The sequence below is a fragment of the Halichoeres trimaculatus genome, unplaced genomic scaffold, assembly GCF_033239565.1.
Source record: "Halichoeres trimaculatus isolate MK-OKI-2021-1 unplaced genomic scaffold, fHalTri1.1 fHalTri1_scaffold_13, whole genome shotgun sequence".
Classification (NCBI taxonomy): domain Eukaryota; kingdom Metazoa; phylum Chordata; class Actinopteri; order Labriformes; family Labridae; genus Halichoeres; species Halichoeres trimaculatus.
In genome coordinates, this window is record NW_027437191.1 from 339,967 (window position 1) to 356,281 (window position 16,315).

Below are 16,315 nucleotides of genomic sequence, written 5' to 3' on the forward strand. Positions count from 1 at the left end.
ATGTTTGATATTTATCTGGATGATTACAACATTCATTCTCACTGAGGGTGACAACAGACAATTAGAAAGAGCCCCAGAGACCGGACAACAGACAACAAAGTGCAACTGAAAGGCTCCAGGTCAGCTGACTGCGCGCTCCACTGGCCAACTCGAGCTAGTTCAATAATGCCTTTAAAAATAACACATAACCACGCCATTTTCAGTAGCAAACTGTTGTTTTATCAGTGATGGGTGTGAGATCATGCCATTATTGGCTGATACAGCAACAGTTTCACCTCTGTCCCTCTGCGTGTGCGTAATGGATGAAAGGCACCGCTGCAGACAGCTCCGCTTCTCTCTCCTCCTGTCCCACCAGTGCACTAAAAACCTCAGATCAAACAACTGAGCACATGTGGTGCATCACTCTCTCTGGTCAAATAATCTTGGTGAAATCCTGTAGTGTGTGCTGTCAATATTTTCAAATCTTGTTGTTAGAGCGTGCTTAAGATTTAAGAGAAGATGATCTGTGAAGATTCTCCTTATGTGTGAGATACAGCCCGATTTCAGAATCTTATAAGATTTTTAAAATCATGTAGTGTGAGCCAGGATTTAGTTGACTTCTACAACCTTTCATTGAAAGTCCTTGTCTTATTCATCTTTAAGGATATCCAAGAGCCGGAAGTTGACTGGAATGTTTCACCAGACTATGGAGAAGATGTGGATGGGGTGGTAGTAGTCCCAGAATTTGAGAACCCTTTGAATGCAGAGCAGCAAACAGCACTTCAGATGCTCATTGACGAAAATGATGGAGACACAGAAGATCATACAACAAACCAGTACCTCCTTTGTCATGCATTTCTAGATTAAAGCAGGTCTAAGTTTTCAAGTCACTTTAGCCACCTGTCTGTCAGTGACTGCAGTTAACAGTGCCCTCCTTTTCTACCACAAAATCGTGCAGATGCTAGATGACTCGCCGATTGATTGCTGCATGTTAATGTGGTCATGTAGGAATAAGGAAGTGGACTGACTGCAGTCACTGACAGGAAGTCAGCCAACCACTCACTTAACCCTTAACAAAATCTATCACTTGGTTATGCTTTTAATTTTAATGTGATATTACTTTGCTAAATTTTACACTTCAAGTCCTTTTTGCTGTTGTATACATTTGTTTATTGTATGCTAAATGGCAATTTCGTGACAAAAAAGAGACTGTCAAGTAATTTCATTTTTTGGATTGCATTAACTATCATTTTTGATAAATAAAAAATAAACATCTTCATTACAAAGATAAGAACAAGAAAGATTAAAAATAAACAAAGATTACACCATTTGTGGAGTAACAAAAATTGAGGTTAACGTAAACAACTCAATCATTAATCATTAGGTGACAAAAATCCCGTTTTCACTGGGCGCTAGCATTCGCTCTAGCTGATGGACACAAAATTAGACAGCTTTAGGTACGGGATAAAACACTCTGCATTTTTTCTGTTTATTTCAGTTTTTGATAGTTGTTTTGAAAAAAAATTCTCATACACCAGTAACCAAAAAGATAATGTGTGTTGGATGTTATACTATTAGCAATGTGTGTTTGTTCCCCCATACTTATGAAGCTTAGCAAAAGTTCAATCAGGAAGACTGGGTGCTCACACACTTCTGTTCACTCTCTCTTTCCCGCTTCTCTCTATCAGCTGACCGGGGCGTGTCAACTTTTCTCTCTATCCAATCACAGTGACTCTGCTTCATTCGTAAGCCAATCATTTCATAGCTGTCAAAGTTTAAATGGCGTCTCTTCTGCTGTCTGCTGGCCTGCAGGCTCTCGTCATGACCCTCCTCCTCCCCGGTCACCTCAAGTCTCCATCGCTCAGTTCTGCTCAGCACCCCAGCAGTCTTCAAGCTAGCAGTCCTCAGCCCAGCAGCCCTCAGCCCAGCAGTCCTCAGCCCAGCAGTCCGCAGCCAAGCTGTCCACAGCCAAGCAGTCCCCTCTGAATCTTCCAGATCCAGCCTTCTCAAGACTGTCAGACTCCCCTAGTGGGGTGTAGGCCTGTCCAGATACCCACTGACAGAAAAAATTGACGGTCTGAATTTTGATACTGCTGCATGGCTCATCTTTGGTCTTGTTGTGATGCTCTTCTTCTCCAAAACACAAATACAAAGTAGTCTAGTCAACATGGATTTATGACATGATAATAGCAGGGTAACCAAACTACTAATAATTTGCAGGCTTGATCAGGGCTGTCTCTTCAGGCCATCTACATTTAACTACCAAACTGAAGTTTGTAAAATGCACATGTTCATGTGAGAAAAAATAGTTTTACTTTTGTCTTCCAGTGCCTGCAGGTCGTCCTGCAGAGGATTAACTATCTAAATCTCACTCTGACGTCTGACTGACCCCTCAGGGCTGTACTGAGGTGACAGGGCCAGGATCAGAAAATCTGCATCCACCTTAATATCATAAAAAACATGGTGGGCTCTAATTTCGTGGCGCAGCGCAGGGGGCGCAAGCCTGGCGCAGCCTGCGCAGTGCTAATTTCATGCTGCGCACCGCCGTGCGCTGCCAATTTGACAATTTGGTAGACCGTCTGCGCAGAGATGGGTGTGACGGCGCGCCAGGGGGAGTTGACGGCGCGCCAGGGGGAGTTGACGGCGCACCAGGGGGAAGTGTCGGCAGATTCATGTTGGCGCAGTGACAATTTCGTGCCAAAAAAGTGCGCTGAAAGCTCGCCAGTTCCAACCTGGTCTATCCTCGGCGCAAGGCGCAGCACACCCCACGCAGCTGTAATTTGGTGACAGGCGCACATGTGCGCACATGTCAACAAAGCCTCAGAGGCAGGTTTCCAGAGTGTCAGGCACATTATAATGCAGTAAACAATCACAGCAATCACTATTTAATGTAACCGTCTGAACCAGCATATACATTTATATCTATATTAACTGTCCCGTCTCATCTGATGTCAGATTAAAGCCATTTGTCATAATGGAAAGTTAACCTGACGGCAGCTGGAAGTTTGATGCACATCTTACAATAAAACAATAAACAGTCTTAACATCTGATACTGAGTATATCTGGTTCTCTCATTTCATTTAATTCAAAGAAAAGAGGGAGAGAAAAGACGAAGAAAAAAGAGACAAAATAAATGTATGTCACTCAGGATTTACCCGTGTTTTCCCATATTTCTCTGTTTTAGTCTTTATTTTTAACCTGATCTAAAAAGATGGAGTACATTATTGTGAGGAGGATGAGGCGGAGAGACCAGGAGAGTATACAGTATATCACCAAAGGCTCTGCTTGGTGATGACAAACCAGGAGTGCAGGTGGATCAAAAGTATTCTGAATGGATAAGCCAGCTGTGTAACTGCCTCTTAATTTTTTACTCCTGATAAAGATAAAGGAACAGATCAAATCTGTCCCGGGAGCTGGCCCACACGGTGACGCGCGTCGTGTCCTCCGATGCGCCCCGCTGTCCATTCTCCTGCTGCAGGCACAGCGGCTCTGACCGTCTCCGCTACCAGCACTCTCTGTGGTGCTGTAGATCAGTCAGACCAATCAGACGCTGTGCCTCGGCCGCAGGGCATTTAAAGGCGAGGAGAGGCGCTCATTTGATTGGTGAAAACAGCGCTCGGCTGTGTTAAACCCACTCACGGCTTTTCTCCTCCCTCTCTGCCATTTGCGCAGAGGGAGGCGTGGACGCGCAGCTCTGCGCCAGTACTGCGCCAGTACTGCGCCAGTACTGCGCCTCTCTTGGCAATGCAGGAAACTTGCAAAGTGCGCCGGTCACGCCCTGTGCGCACGGCGAAGGCCGGCGCAGGGCAGGTGCGCCTGCGCCTGCGCCTGCGCCTGCGCCTGCGCCTGCGCCTGCGCCTGCGCCTGCGCCTGGTCTACGAAATTAGAGCCCGGTGTGTTAAGGTTAGTTCAACTGTTTAATTTTTAGTTACATCTTGATGTGTTCTTTGGTTCCTGAAATACATTACACTGAAAGGCAAAATAATTGCAGACACAAAATCTAGGAAATTATCAATTCACATTACTTACCTCCTGAAGGCCACCTGGCACCAACAGCTGCTTGAACATCTGTGGCTGTTGTGCCAGCATCTGATCCAACCTGTACAGGACTAGTCCTTCTCACAACTGCTGTGGGATGGGAAGGCGCCTGATCCATGAGTGCAACACGATAGCCGCAATATATGAGAGAAATTACCATACTTTTATTACAGAACTGGTCCCAGTCAAAGAAATTAGTGATGTCTAAGTCTAATACTGGTTACATATTCTAGGATGTCTCTCTGTCAGTCTGAATGGGCTCAAAGTACCCACATGCTATGATGCGGTCCACAAGATCCAGTTTGTTGTGTTCATCAGCATCTTGGACCTGAGGAGAAAAAAATATTACCTTGATACTGACAAAGGATACAAATATTTTGTTCTTCAAATGCAAAAAAGGGTAACATGTACAGATGTTACGATGTTTGTTTGATTGCACTGCTGCAGCAGTAATGCTGCCACAGTGTGCCACAGTGTGTCAGTGTAGAGGTGGGTGGAAGGAGAATTACACAAGCAAGAGTTTAAGTGTGGGACTGGATGCATGCACAGGTGATCAAATTGCTGATATTGCTGATATAAAAACAAAAGAACTCTGAGGGCCTAGGGATCTTTTCAGTGGGACAGGCAAGAAGGAAGAATGGGACTCGAGTAACTTTTGGGCCCAGTCTTTTTTTTTTATTTTAAGAGGAGGCCTTAATTTTTGATTCACCCTTTTAAACAGTCCAGGGAAACATCAGAAAGAAAGAGTGTAGCGAAAATATCAATTAATTCAAAAATTCAACAGCCGAGCAACTGTGTAACTGGCTTTAAAATCTTTTTCAGAAATATATGTCAGCTTCTACACCAGCTTTTGTCAAAGAAACCCACATTTCAATTGAAATAACACAAGGCTAAAATGATATGTTTAAAAGCTTTGCATAAACAATTCAAACCTGGACATCTGTTCATGTACGGCAGTCCCTGCAGGAGCACGGGTCTGTCAGGTTTCCTGGTGTGCCTGCAGGGCCTCTTGTCTGCTGCTGCTCGCCACTTCTTGTCGGCCACTTGAATGCTCCTGGTCTTTAGTTTTCAATAAACAACATCAATCAATCTCACTTAAATAGTGTTATTACTGAACTGTGTATTGGCTACATTTATGGGTTAGCTATATAAAAGAGGCACACTTTTACAAATGACCGTGTATACACATTAGATGGGTTATAAAGAATCACAGACAAACAATTAGTTCTCCATTTTTAGTGATTTTACATAGAACACTGTTATTATATGATAAAGCCACACAAGTCCTCCAGAACTTGAAGAAAAAAACAAAAAAAAAATAAAAATGATCTTTACCACTGGTCCTTGCATCCCTCTGGATGGCCAATAAATGTTGTGCTGCCTTAGAATTAGAACAAACAAAATCAAATTAAAATGAACAGCGCAACAGAAGGAACCACTTATAATCGTCTTGAAAATTTTTAAATAATCTACCTCGTTTTATTCAGACATTTTCGTAAAACCTGTGGGTTGTTAAAATAGAATGTAAGATGTATTATTATTATTATTATTATTATTATTATTATTATTATTATTATCAAAATTATTAGAATTATTTCATTTAGGGTTATAACATTGTATTACCTAAACTGAAATCAAGGCATTGCAATTGCGTAAAATCATGTTAATTAATCACAATATTTACGAAAATATAAATGAAACAATAAAAATCTAACAAAATAAAATGTTGACCCCACTTATGCTCACTCACTCATGGATATTGTTAAGCAAATTCTGGTGCATCCCTGTGTCATAGCTAGCTTAACTGAAACAGCATGTAGTTTTTTGACAGCTACAGTCAACTTGAAAAAGTATGAAAAGTGGATTTAATATAAGTTCAATTGACATTACTGTTAATTTTTTGAGTCAGACTCATAGACTGGTTAGAATGGTACTCTGCTCTTCTTCTTCTTCTTCTGCACTACTGCTTTTTCGCGGTTGGAAAACAATAACACTTGCCTGCATCAGCACCACCCACTAACATCAGTGTGGATCAGGAGCTCACTTTCTACTCTCGCAACTGGAAAAAAAAAAAAAAAAGAATGATAAATGAATACAAATATATTTTAAAAAATGAATAAATAAATAATAAATCAATCAATGATACTCTGAGTCTCCTCCTCGGTATCCTGTATGTGAAACTTCCCTACTTGGCCAACCCAGGGCTCCCAGAGAGCTGTCAATCAAAGAGCAGGGGCTTTGTTTGTGTGTGCCACAATTGTCACCCCGCATGTGCAGAGAGCACTCCACAAGCGAGTGGAAGCTGCTTCTCGTGTGCGTAATGTGTGCACCGAGAGCTCAGAAACAACCCTCAAGCAAGCAAAGCTTCTTCTCCTTTGACAAAAGCAGAACCTCTTGAGCTTGTGGGATTAAATTCTGTGGGCAGTAGTCAAATACCGCGCGTGTGAAATCCTGTACACCACTGGTAAGACGTAGTGTTGCTTTAGTCAACAAAAATGATGACTAAATATCAACGTCAACGAATGGGACGTGAATTTTGGTCATGTGACTAAAACTATAATTAAATATATAATGTAATATTGTTGACGAATAAAAACGGGACTAAATGTGGTTTACAAGATGAAAACTTTGCTAATATACGTCTTCATTTTCGTTAAGCAAAACGAGACGGGACGTAATGTCATTGTATTATTTAGTATCACTTTTATCTTGTATTATTTCCATTTCCTGGGTCGCAGTTCAGCGGCTGTTTCAAATCAGACCATCTTCCGTATCTGGAATTGAATGTATTCATGAGTCTATAAGGTAACAATAATATAATTATAAGATATCCATGTTTGACTTGTGAAATGGATGACTTAGAGAAAAATTTGGTTACATCTACTCCACACTGTGTACTTGTACAAAATTAAGTGGGTTAAAGGAACTGCATTAATCGTCCAAAAACTTGTGTTTTTCACCAATATTCCATCATGGTCCACGCCGAGATAGTCCTCTGCTGCAGTCTGTGTCACTCCAGATAGCGCTGTGTGGCTGTACTGACCTCTGACTTTGTTTACGTTTGCCCCTCAAAGAAAGCAGTCAGCTCTCCAGAAAGTGCTGCGCATGCGCAGTACTTTGAGAGGCAAGCGTAAACAAAGTCTTCGTGAGTTCAGAGGTCAGTACAGCCACACAGCGCTGTCTGGAGTGACACAGACTGCAGCAGAGGACTAACCTGGAGCGGACCATGATGGAATATTGGTGAAAAACATGAGTTTTTGGACGATTAATGCAGTTTTAGGAGCGGCGCTGTCTCCCGATGGATCCCATTACACAGAGGTCCGCTGCACCATCTTGGATCTAAACATCTCCCGAAGCACTGCTTGGATCAGGAAAGCCTTCTGGGTGAGTATTTTGTTCTACTCCATTCTATAAACAATGTAAAAGCTGTATAAACCAAATTTATCCTTTAAGTAGAATTGCATTGCTCAAAAGAGATGAGATTAAAGTACAATCTTCATTGACTAAAACTAGACTAAAATGTCATCAGTTTTTATTGACTAAAACTATACAAAAATAATCATGGATAATTCTGACTACAATAAGACTAAAATGCTCAGACTTTTAGTCAACTGAAACTCGACTTGACTTAAAGGAGTATAAATGCACTCTAAAACATTGCAGCCTTGTTTAGTTATGTCCACTTGATACCTCTATTTCACACAAAGACCTTTTACAAGTTTCAGATTTTAGACTCAACTTTACAAGTTTTATAAAGTTAAACTTACATTTATTCATTGTTTTGATGATTTGAGAATTTTGTCAGATTTTTATTTGTTGATTTAACTTGGGTTTGTAAGTCATATTTGAAAAAAGAGAGAGGAAAGGGAGGGAAAGTTAAAACTTACAGTTTCTCATTAAGTTGACTACTTTTTGACTGACTGAACTTGAGTTTGTAAGTCATCAGTTGGGGGCAAAAAGGAGGAAAAAGTCTTAACCATTACTTGTGGTGGCATTTTATTTGAAATGTCTTAACCAAGGCTCCGTTAAATTGAAACTCATGTTTTAAAGTCGCAAAGATGTTTCCTTTCGTTTTCAAATTCTTCTGCGTCGCACGAGACGAGTTAATCCTCTGTAGTGTGCTTGCCGGTTCAGTAGATGGCGGTGTAGGTCTGCAGAGAGGCAGCGCTGCTACAATATAAGCACGAAGAAGAAAAACTTTCACAAACAACAATGGCGAATAGATGGACGCAGGAGTTTCTTTTCTGGACAACATATCAGTTCGGACATTAAATCTGTCTTGATAATTTTGACTGGATAACAAACCGTGCAACGGCATGAGGCTCACACGTTACTCTGCAGACGGAGCAGCCTTCATGTAAAAGAGCACTGCGCATGCGGTGACGTCAGCGTTGGGACGCTCTGATACCGGTGTACATGGAGCTGCATGGAGAGCGGATTTAACCTTACTGACTCAAAAGTTTTCCGTTTTCGGGCAAAACGTAACGCAAAGGCAAGGTTGAAGCATGGAAGTAATCATTTAAACACTGCAGACAGGTCACACGTCGAAAGCCATTGCTGTTAATAAGAGAGGACTACTTCCACCGTCGGAACGAGACTGTTTCGCTGTCAACGTCCTGTCAGGGCAGGCGGAGCAATACAACACTGGCTTGACTGCACTCGACACCGAAGAAGGCGGCCAGGCGGACTGAACAGAAAAAGGTGAGTTCAGAAACGTCTAATTAACTATTTTACCGTTAACCGTGGGTGCGGTAACATAAAGACATTGACTATGTAAGCTGTGATTTTTAATAGCTTGAAAAAGCTAAATTCGAAGCATTGGCATTTATAAACTAACAATAACATCCCCTGCACCACTACAGTCGGCACATTAAATCGGCCACAATTCTGTTATAACGTTTACATGTTAAATATCTAACCGACTGGTGTATTATTTGAATGTAACCGTAATATTCGTTGTTTATTTCATGTGCCGCTGAGGGTTTTTCACCGAGTTTCCCACCCTTCAAGCCTAAAAGAAGTTAGCTAGTAAGCTAACGTTAGCCAATTTGTGTCCAAGCATAACGGCGGCGGTGACATCCCGCCTTTCCGAATGATTAGCAATGGCGAGGTTTCTCTTTTTAAAACAAAAAAAAAGTCCCTGCAATTCTGAAAAGCACGGTGGTCGGCGGTTTGCATATTCAAAACACTTTGCAAAAGAAAAAATAATGTAAAGTGAAAGGCGATTGGGAAACTCTCCACCTCGAGGTGTTTTAGACCGATGCAGAGGAATAAACGTCAAGAAGTGAAACGGAAGGGCTTCAGCTCGCGTGCGATTCTGTCCCTGGCTGCATACGCAGGGTGTTGTCAGTAAAGATGTGAAAATGTTCTCCATGCTCTCTAATCTGCTGACTCTGATAAAAACCACGTCTTGTAAACAGATGTCAGCAGCCGTGCATGTATCTGTAAGCGTGCTGAAGTCTGGTTCATGTTGTACAGTGCGACCGCTGCCATACTGTCCTAGGGTAAGCCGGGGGGGGGGGGGGGGGGGGGGGGGGGGGCACGGCACGGCACGGCACGGCATAGCGAACTTTTCTTCATCTCTTCTGCTTTTTTTTAACGTGTGTTGCAAAATTACTATATCCCTGTTTGCAAGTGCAACCATTGTCACATTTTGAAAACTTAAACATTTTAAGAGTTTAGGAACTAGCTTTATAAGTGCTTTGGTTTCATTTTTTTGAATATGCAGTTAATTTTTGATTTATTTCTGTTCACAGAAGTCAACAAGGGTGTACAGTTCATGAAGTGGAAATGTAAGTTTTGTGAGTTCTCCTCTAATGGGCAAGGAAGAATACTGCAGCATTACAAAGAGCATCATGGACATTATCGAAGGTGTTCTGGCCTTACCTGTATTTATGAAGACTGTTTGAACACATTTCAAACCCAAGCTGAACTCAAAAACCATTTGAAAGAACATGTACATAAACATCACAAAATTGTGACCAAGGTATGCTGTGATTTGTGTACATTCTTCGAGCCTAGTAACATTAACAAATACTTTTCTCATCTCAAGATTCATTTGAGGAACAAGGAAACAGTTGAATGTCCATTTGCAGGTTGCCCTTTCAAGTCCAGTGTACTGTCAACATTTACTGCTCATTGAAGCCGCTATCACAGGCTTTCCACCCTTGATAATTTTAGAGCAGAGCTTGTTGGACACCATACACTTAAAAATGCAGGTCTAGAAGAGGGATTTCTATATGATACTGAGGCATCAGCTTCACATGATTCAATAGCTGAGCCTGAACATGAGCCTGACCATTGCACTGAAAATGGTGAGGCAATTAAACGTCAGTTGGCATCTTTATTTCTTCATATGCAAACAGTCTTACATGTTTCAAATTCTGCACTACAGGAAGTAATTGATGAGTTATTTGACATTGGAGACTTTGCTTATAAAAATATCAAGAAAATTATAGAGAATGTTTAGAAGGAAAATAACTGTGCAGCTGATGCCTCTGTTGTAACATCATTGGCTGATGAATTTCAGTCTTTGAACCCACTCAAATTTCTGTCAAGGGAAGGGTGTTTGGGCACAGAGCGTAAAAGGCAGTCATTTTACAGAAAGAACTTTACTGTTGTTGAACCGGTTGAGTATGTGCTAAATGCTGAAGAAAAAAATCATTCATTTGTGTATGTCCCTATTTTAGATTTGTTAAGTAAGTTGTTGGAAAGGAGTGAGATTCTTGAAACATTACAGAGAGTCGAACAGGAAGGTCATTATCGTTCATTTCAAGATAGCGAACACTTTAAAGAAAACAAGCTTCTCTCTGAAGAATCAGGCATAGCTCTTGGCTTATACATTGATGACTTTGAAATTTGTAATCCTTTGGGGACTTCAAAAAAGAAGCACAAAGTCTGTGGTATATATTGGGTGATAGTCAACTTACCCATAAGACTTAGGTCAACATTGTCATCAATTTATCTAGCTGCATTGTGCAAAACTGTTCATGTAAAACAATATGGTTACAGCAAAGTTTTGGAGCCTCTGATTAGAGATCTGCAGCATTTAGAGAAAACTGGTGTATTTGTTAAGCGACTTGGGTCTTATATCAAAGGTACTGTGATATATGTCTCAGCAGATAACTTGGGAGCACACTCCCTAGCAGGTTTCCAAGAGTCTTTTAGTGTTGAGAAATTTTGTAGATTTTGTTTGGCTAGCCTTAAGGATATTCAGCAACATGATGTAAGAAGTGGGGCATTTATTTTGAGAACACCCGAACTGTTTGATGAAGCCATTATTTTACTTAACACAACTGATGCCTCATGTGTTGATGGCTTGAAGAGAGACTGTCCTTTAAACAGACTTACTCACTTTCATCCCGCAAAAGGGTTTCCACCTGATTTTTTGCATGATGTATTGGAGGGAATTGTACCTGTAGAACTCTGTTTATGTCTTTCAGATTTGATTGCTAAAAAGTATTTCACATTGAATTATCTTAATGATAGAATAGCATCATTTCCTTTTCAGTTTTCTGACAAAACTAACAGACCTCAGACACTACAAACAAACTTCTCAAAAAAAGGAACTATCGGTGGAAACGGACATGAAAACTGGGCCCTTCTGAGATTTCTTCCACTCTTGGTTGGCCACCATATTCCAGAGAGTGAAAAGACTTGGTCTGTGGTCCTTGAACTGAAAGACATTGTGGAACTGTTATCAAGCCCATCCTTCACAAAGGAAACCCTGTGCTACCTTCAAGCCATAATCTCTGATCACAGACAGTTGCTTTTAGAAGTGTTTCCTGGTACTAAATTACGTCCAAAACATCATTATCTTGAACATTACCCCATTCTTATCAAGAAATTTGGACCATTATTTGAGTTTTGGACCATACGATTCGAGGCCAAGCATTCATTCTTTAAAAAAGTGGTACACAACATCGGCAACTTCAAAAATATTCTTCTAACTTTGGCCACAAGACATCAACTTATGCTCTCATATTATTTGGAGATGCCAACTATTTTCAAGCCAAACATTGAGACTGGACGAGTATCAGTTGTGTCTGTGGGCATCTTAGATGCTGCCATCAGAGAAGCTATATGGAATAAGTTTGAGGGTCTGGACTCTGTTTCACTCACCCCCATTGCCTATGTAAAGGGGACAAAGTACTCTAAAGGAATGGTGCTCTCAGTTGGGCACACATGTGGACTACCTGATTTTGGGCGAGTATTGGAGATCTGTGTGGTGGATGGCTGCATCTCATTCATTATGGAACTATTCGCAGCGAGCTTCCTGGAGCATCTAAGGTGTTACCAGCTTGGCCAAAGGGACCCTGCAGCAACTTTGGTTGTTGATCCCGACGAACTGAATGACTACACCCCCCTTGCTGCATACCCTGTTGAAGGAAAGCTACTCATCACTCCAAGGACATTCATGTTACAGTAAGGTAATGTCAAACACACACTCATTCTTCGGACCTTGTAACAGGATAGAAACTGTTTGAGCAGTGTAATGACATATACTTAAAAAGTCATATATACATATGCACTTGATGTCTAAAAAACAATTTAATATGTCCCTCTCTCCAGCTGAGTCACAAGTTGGGTTCGGGGGACTTGCAAGGTTTTCTTTTTGTCTGTTTTTACAAATTTATAGAGAAAAAGTACGGTGACCCTGAGATCTCACAGCACAATTACGAAAAAACATGTAAAAAGACAAAACACAAGTAAATCATTAAAACATCTCTATCAATTTGACAACACATGCAGCATTTAGAAAAACGCGCTGCAAAGAGCACAACAAATGAATTTCCAAAGGACACTTAAGAGTGATGCACACGTCCAGACACTAGGGCTGGGGATCAATTCAGGTTTTCTGATGTGAGCTGTCAGTGATGTGTGAGGTTAGTGATGTGTGATGTCAGTGATATGTGACGTGTCTACTGTTACAACTTTTGTCTCCAAATTCCTTTGGATTAAGTGTTTCTACTTTTTCTGAATTGTTTTTCTTGTTTGTGCTCTGTGTTTCAGTTACTGGTGACACATCAGCGATGCTTCTCCGAGTCATTGTGTCACCTCAGGAAATAAGGCGTGTTACCCTACAGGATGTTCCCCCATCTGTAGATGAGCTATGTTCAGTACTTCGCAACACTCTGGGCCTCCGAGGGAACTTCCTTTTGCAGTTTGAAGATCCAGACTTTGGGAATGAGCTCTGCAATTTAACAGACATCAAGGACCTACCAACTGAACGTGCTACACTGAAAGTTCTGTTCACATTCTCTGAACCACTCTCTGATTCATTAGATACTGCAAGCCTTAGTTCCCAGAGTCCACGCAGCAGTACTACTGCTAATCCCAGTCCAGGCAGTAGTGGTGATTCAACAGATTGGCCAGATCCATTTGTTATTCCAGGATTCTCCCATGATGTTGAGTTTCAGCTGAGAGCAGCAAATGATGCCTATGCCAATGATGGCACTGTTATGGTTATCTCAAAGAGTGTGAAGAGTGAAATACTAGACAGACTGGCTGATTGCATGACCAAAATCACTCCCTATCCAACTAAAGTCAACCTGGAAAGTGTAGCCAAAGCTCTTGTTGTCAAGCACCCCTTGCCTCCGGGAGCCAGGGTCGGGTCAAGGATGGTATTCCTGGAAATTCAGCTTGGTATTCAAGATGGGCAATTATTGCCAGAGGATGATGGCAGCTGGATGTCCTGAAGTTCTTGTAAATAAAAGAAAAAGAGGGCAAGGAAATGCCAAGCCAGTCAAGAAGTCAAAAAAGGGAGAGATCCACTACTTACCACAGCCACCTGAGGGACAAACTGCAGGTAAAACAGAGAAGGATTGCGAGACCATGCTTCTAGAGGTGCAGAAGAGAGATCCAGATCTACAGGTCTTGGATGAATTAATGACTGCAACATTCTCAAAGAGAAGACGAGATAATTGGGGATGAACCGCTCGTCTCTGCTGTCATGGACAGATGGCCTGCCTTGTTTACTGAGCGACAGGTAACTCTTCACTGAGTACAGCATAGTATTCATATATTTTATTTGAGAACTGATGAAGTGATAAAGCATGTACTCTTTGTACAAATATTTATTTCTTTGTGTTTCTGTTCATAATGAACTATAGTGCGCTTATTTTTCCCTAACTCGTGCCCTCTTCTCTGTATACTTTTGTTTTCCATTTGCTTCAGGTAATTGCAGAGTTTCGCAGAATAGTGGCCAAAGACCCGCTGGAGTCCTTTCTGGGTGGCCTCGATGCCTTTGTGCCCAGTCTTTTACAACTGTACAGATCAGCTGCTGCATCGGGGAGGAAGCTGGCCCTGAGCAGCATTCTGGATAGCCTTCAAAAAGAGGTTGGTACTGTAAAGATAAATATTTTCAAAGAATACTATGACTAGGGTTCTTATGTATTGCATTCACCTTCTTATCCTGGTTTTGTAGGACACAAACCAAAGCCAACGAAAAGCTGCCCTACTTGGCCTCCCGTACTACATTTCAGATGATCCCTCCGATGTCATCAGAATGTGTGATGTAAGAGACTACATTTACATAATACACTCTTTAGATATAGTTTGAATTGCGAGTAAGGCAACATTCTTCATGTTCATGAGAAGAAAAAAACTGACAAAAACAAACATTATCAAATTCTTAAAACATGAACAACACTGTCAGGCAGTATTATGCTTTTGGAAATTTATTGTTGGATCATACAGGTATTGTCAGGACATTTTATCACATTATTGGGTTTATTATTATTTACTCACTCTTACTACATGTCTCTTACTACAATCACTTTTACTACGTTTTATTACATTTGGGGGATTTTTTTTATAAGGCTGTGGTATCATTGATTGATACCACAACCTTTCAGTCCCATTATTTGCTCACTCTCTTCAAAGATATTTATAGTTTTTATCAGAATGACAGTGATGTTTTGAACTTGTTAACTTGACACATCAGTTAACATGTGCATGTCTTTATATGTCTTAGGTTCATGGGGAAACCCTCGATGTGTTAATGGCAGGGATGGAAGTTGGATTGCTGATCGGACATGAAGCCCCCCTGCAGGATGCATTTCCTTTGGAAGTCTTTAATGTGGCTGTGGTAGTAGAAGAGAAGATCATCCTACACAACATCAGAGATGTGCCTACCGGCTTTGCAATGCTACTGGGCATCATCTACTGCTTCAATCTTGAGTACCCGCGAAATATGAAGTACACCTTTGAGTTCCTTCAGAGGGTCATCATGAGCATTCAACCAGAGCAATGCTCAGCAAGAGTCCATGGACTAAGAAATAAACTGCTTAGGTATCGCAAGTAAAGAAAAAACAGATCTGACAGTGTTCACTTAACACAAACTTTTTTTTTTTGGGTGTTCACACTGTATACTTTTCTCAGTATTGAGGTTTTGATGAGCCTGTTATCCTAGAGTCAGTGTGTATAATGAAGCTCTTTCTCTCTGCATTTTGCCCAACCCATTGTGTGTGCAGTTAACAGTGTTTTTGGGTACACAATATTTAGCATTTTTCTTCATATTGAGGTTTTGATGAACCAGTTATCTGAGTGTCATTGTATAACATCCTCTCTCTCTCTCACACTCACTCTCTCTCTCTCACTCTTACACACTCTCTCACTCTCTGCATACTGACCCATTGTGTGTTCAGTTAACACACGTTATTTTTGGTGTTCATACGTTTGATGAGCCTGTTACCTTCAGTCAGTGTAGAAGATGAAGCTCTTTCTCTCTGCATTTTGTGCCACCCACTGTGTGTGCAGTTAACAGTGTTTTTGGGTACACAATATTTAGCTCTCTCTCTCTCTCTCTGCATATTGACCCATTGTGCGTTGAATTAACACACGTTTTTTGGTGTTCAGTCACACAGTGAGTATTTTCTCCAAATTAGGGTTTTGATAAACCTGTTATATTTGTGTCATTGTTTAAACCCCCCCCCCCCTTTCTCCTTAACAGCTACTTGTGCTGCATGTTAATGTACAAGAACCCAATGTTTGAGCTCCAGACACGTTTTCAAATAAATGTGGATTTTGGACAAGTGAGAATTCTGTGTTTTATTTCACTTACCATTAGTCAAGGCAGATTTGAAATCTAAGTCTTTTTAACTTGAAATAGTAAGGTGTCTTAACTCAAAACAGTGAGTTACAATAATGCTGAAATATGTGTTCTTTCAACTAGTTAAGAAAAGTAGTTGTACTGGTGATGTTTAATATTTATTTGTTTTAACTTGCCCTTTTAAGTTGAAACAACAAGTAATTAACCGTTTTCTTATATTGATAATGTGTAAAGACTTTTTGATT

The 16,315-nt window shown here is 41.0% G+C and overlaps 1 protein-coding gene across 1 annotated transcript; it reads left to right on the forward strand.

Moving 5' to 3' along the window:
• Nucleotides 1-13,368: 13,368 nt before the first annotated feature.
• LOC141802121 (uncharacterized) lies at nt 13,369-16,016 on the forward strand. The gene is made up of 4 exons (XM_074685561.1): nt 13,369-14,006; nt 14,195-14,356; nt 14,445-14,534; nt 14,994-16,016. The coding sequence occupies exons 1-4, from the start codon at nt 13,971-13,973 to the stop codon at nt 15,321-15,323; spliced, it is 618 nt and encodes a 205-aa protein (XP_074541662.1). The 5' UTR covers nt 13,369-13,970; the 3' UTR covers nt 15,324-16,016.
• Nucleotides 16,017-16,315: the final 299 nt, after the last annotated feature.

What these genes read in the sequence shown, in the direction of transcription:
- LOC141802121 (XM_074685561.1), top strand. Translation starts at nt 13,971, where the DNA reads ATGGACAGATGGCCTGCCTTGTTTACTGAGCGACAG. An exon ending in CCTTGTTTACTGAGCGACAG is followed by an intron (nt 14,007 to 14,194) that starts GTAACTCTTCAC and finishes CATTTGCTTCAG; the next exon opens with GTAATTGCAGAGTTTCGCAG. An exon ending in ATGTCATCAGAATGTGTGAT is followed by an intron (nt 14,535 to 14,993) that starts GTAAGAGACTAC and finishes TATATGTCTTAG; the next exon opens with GTTCATGGGGAAACCCTCGA.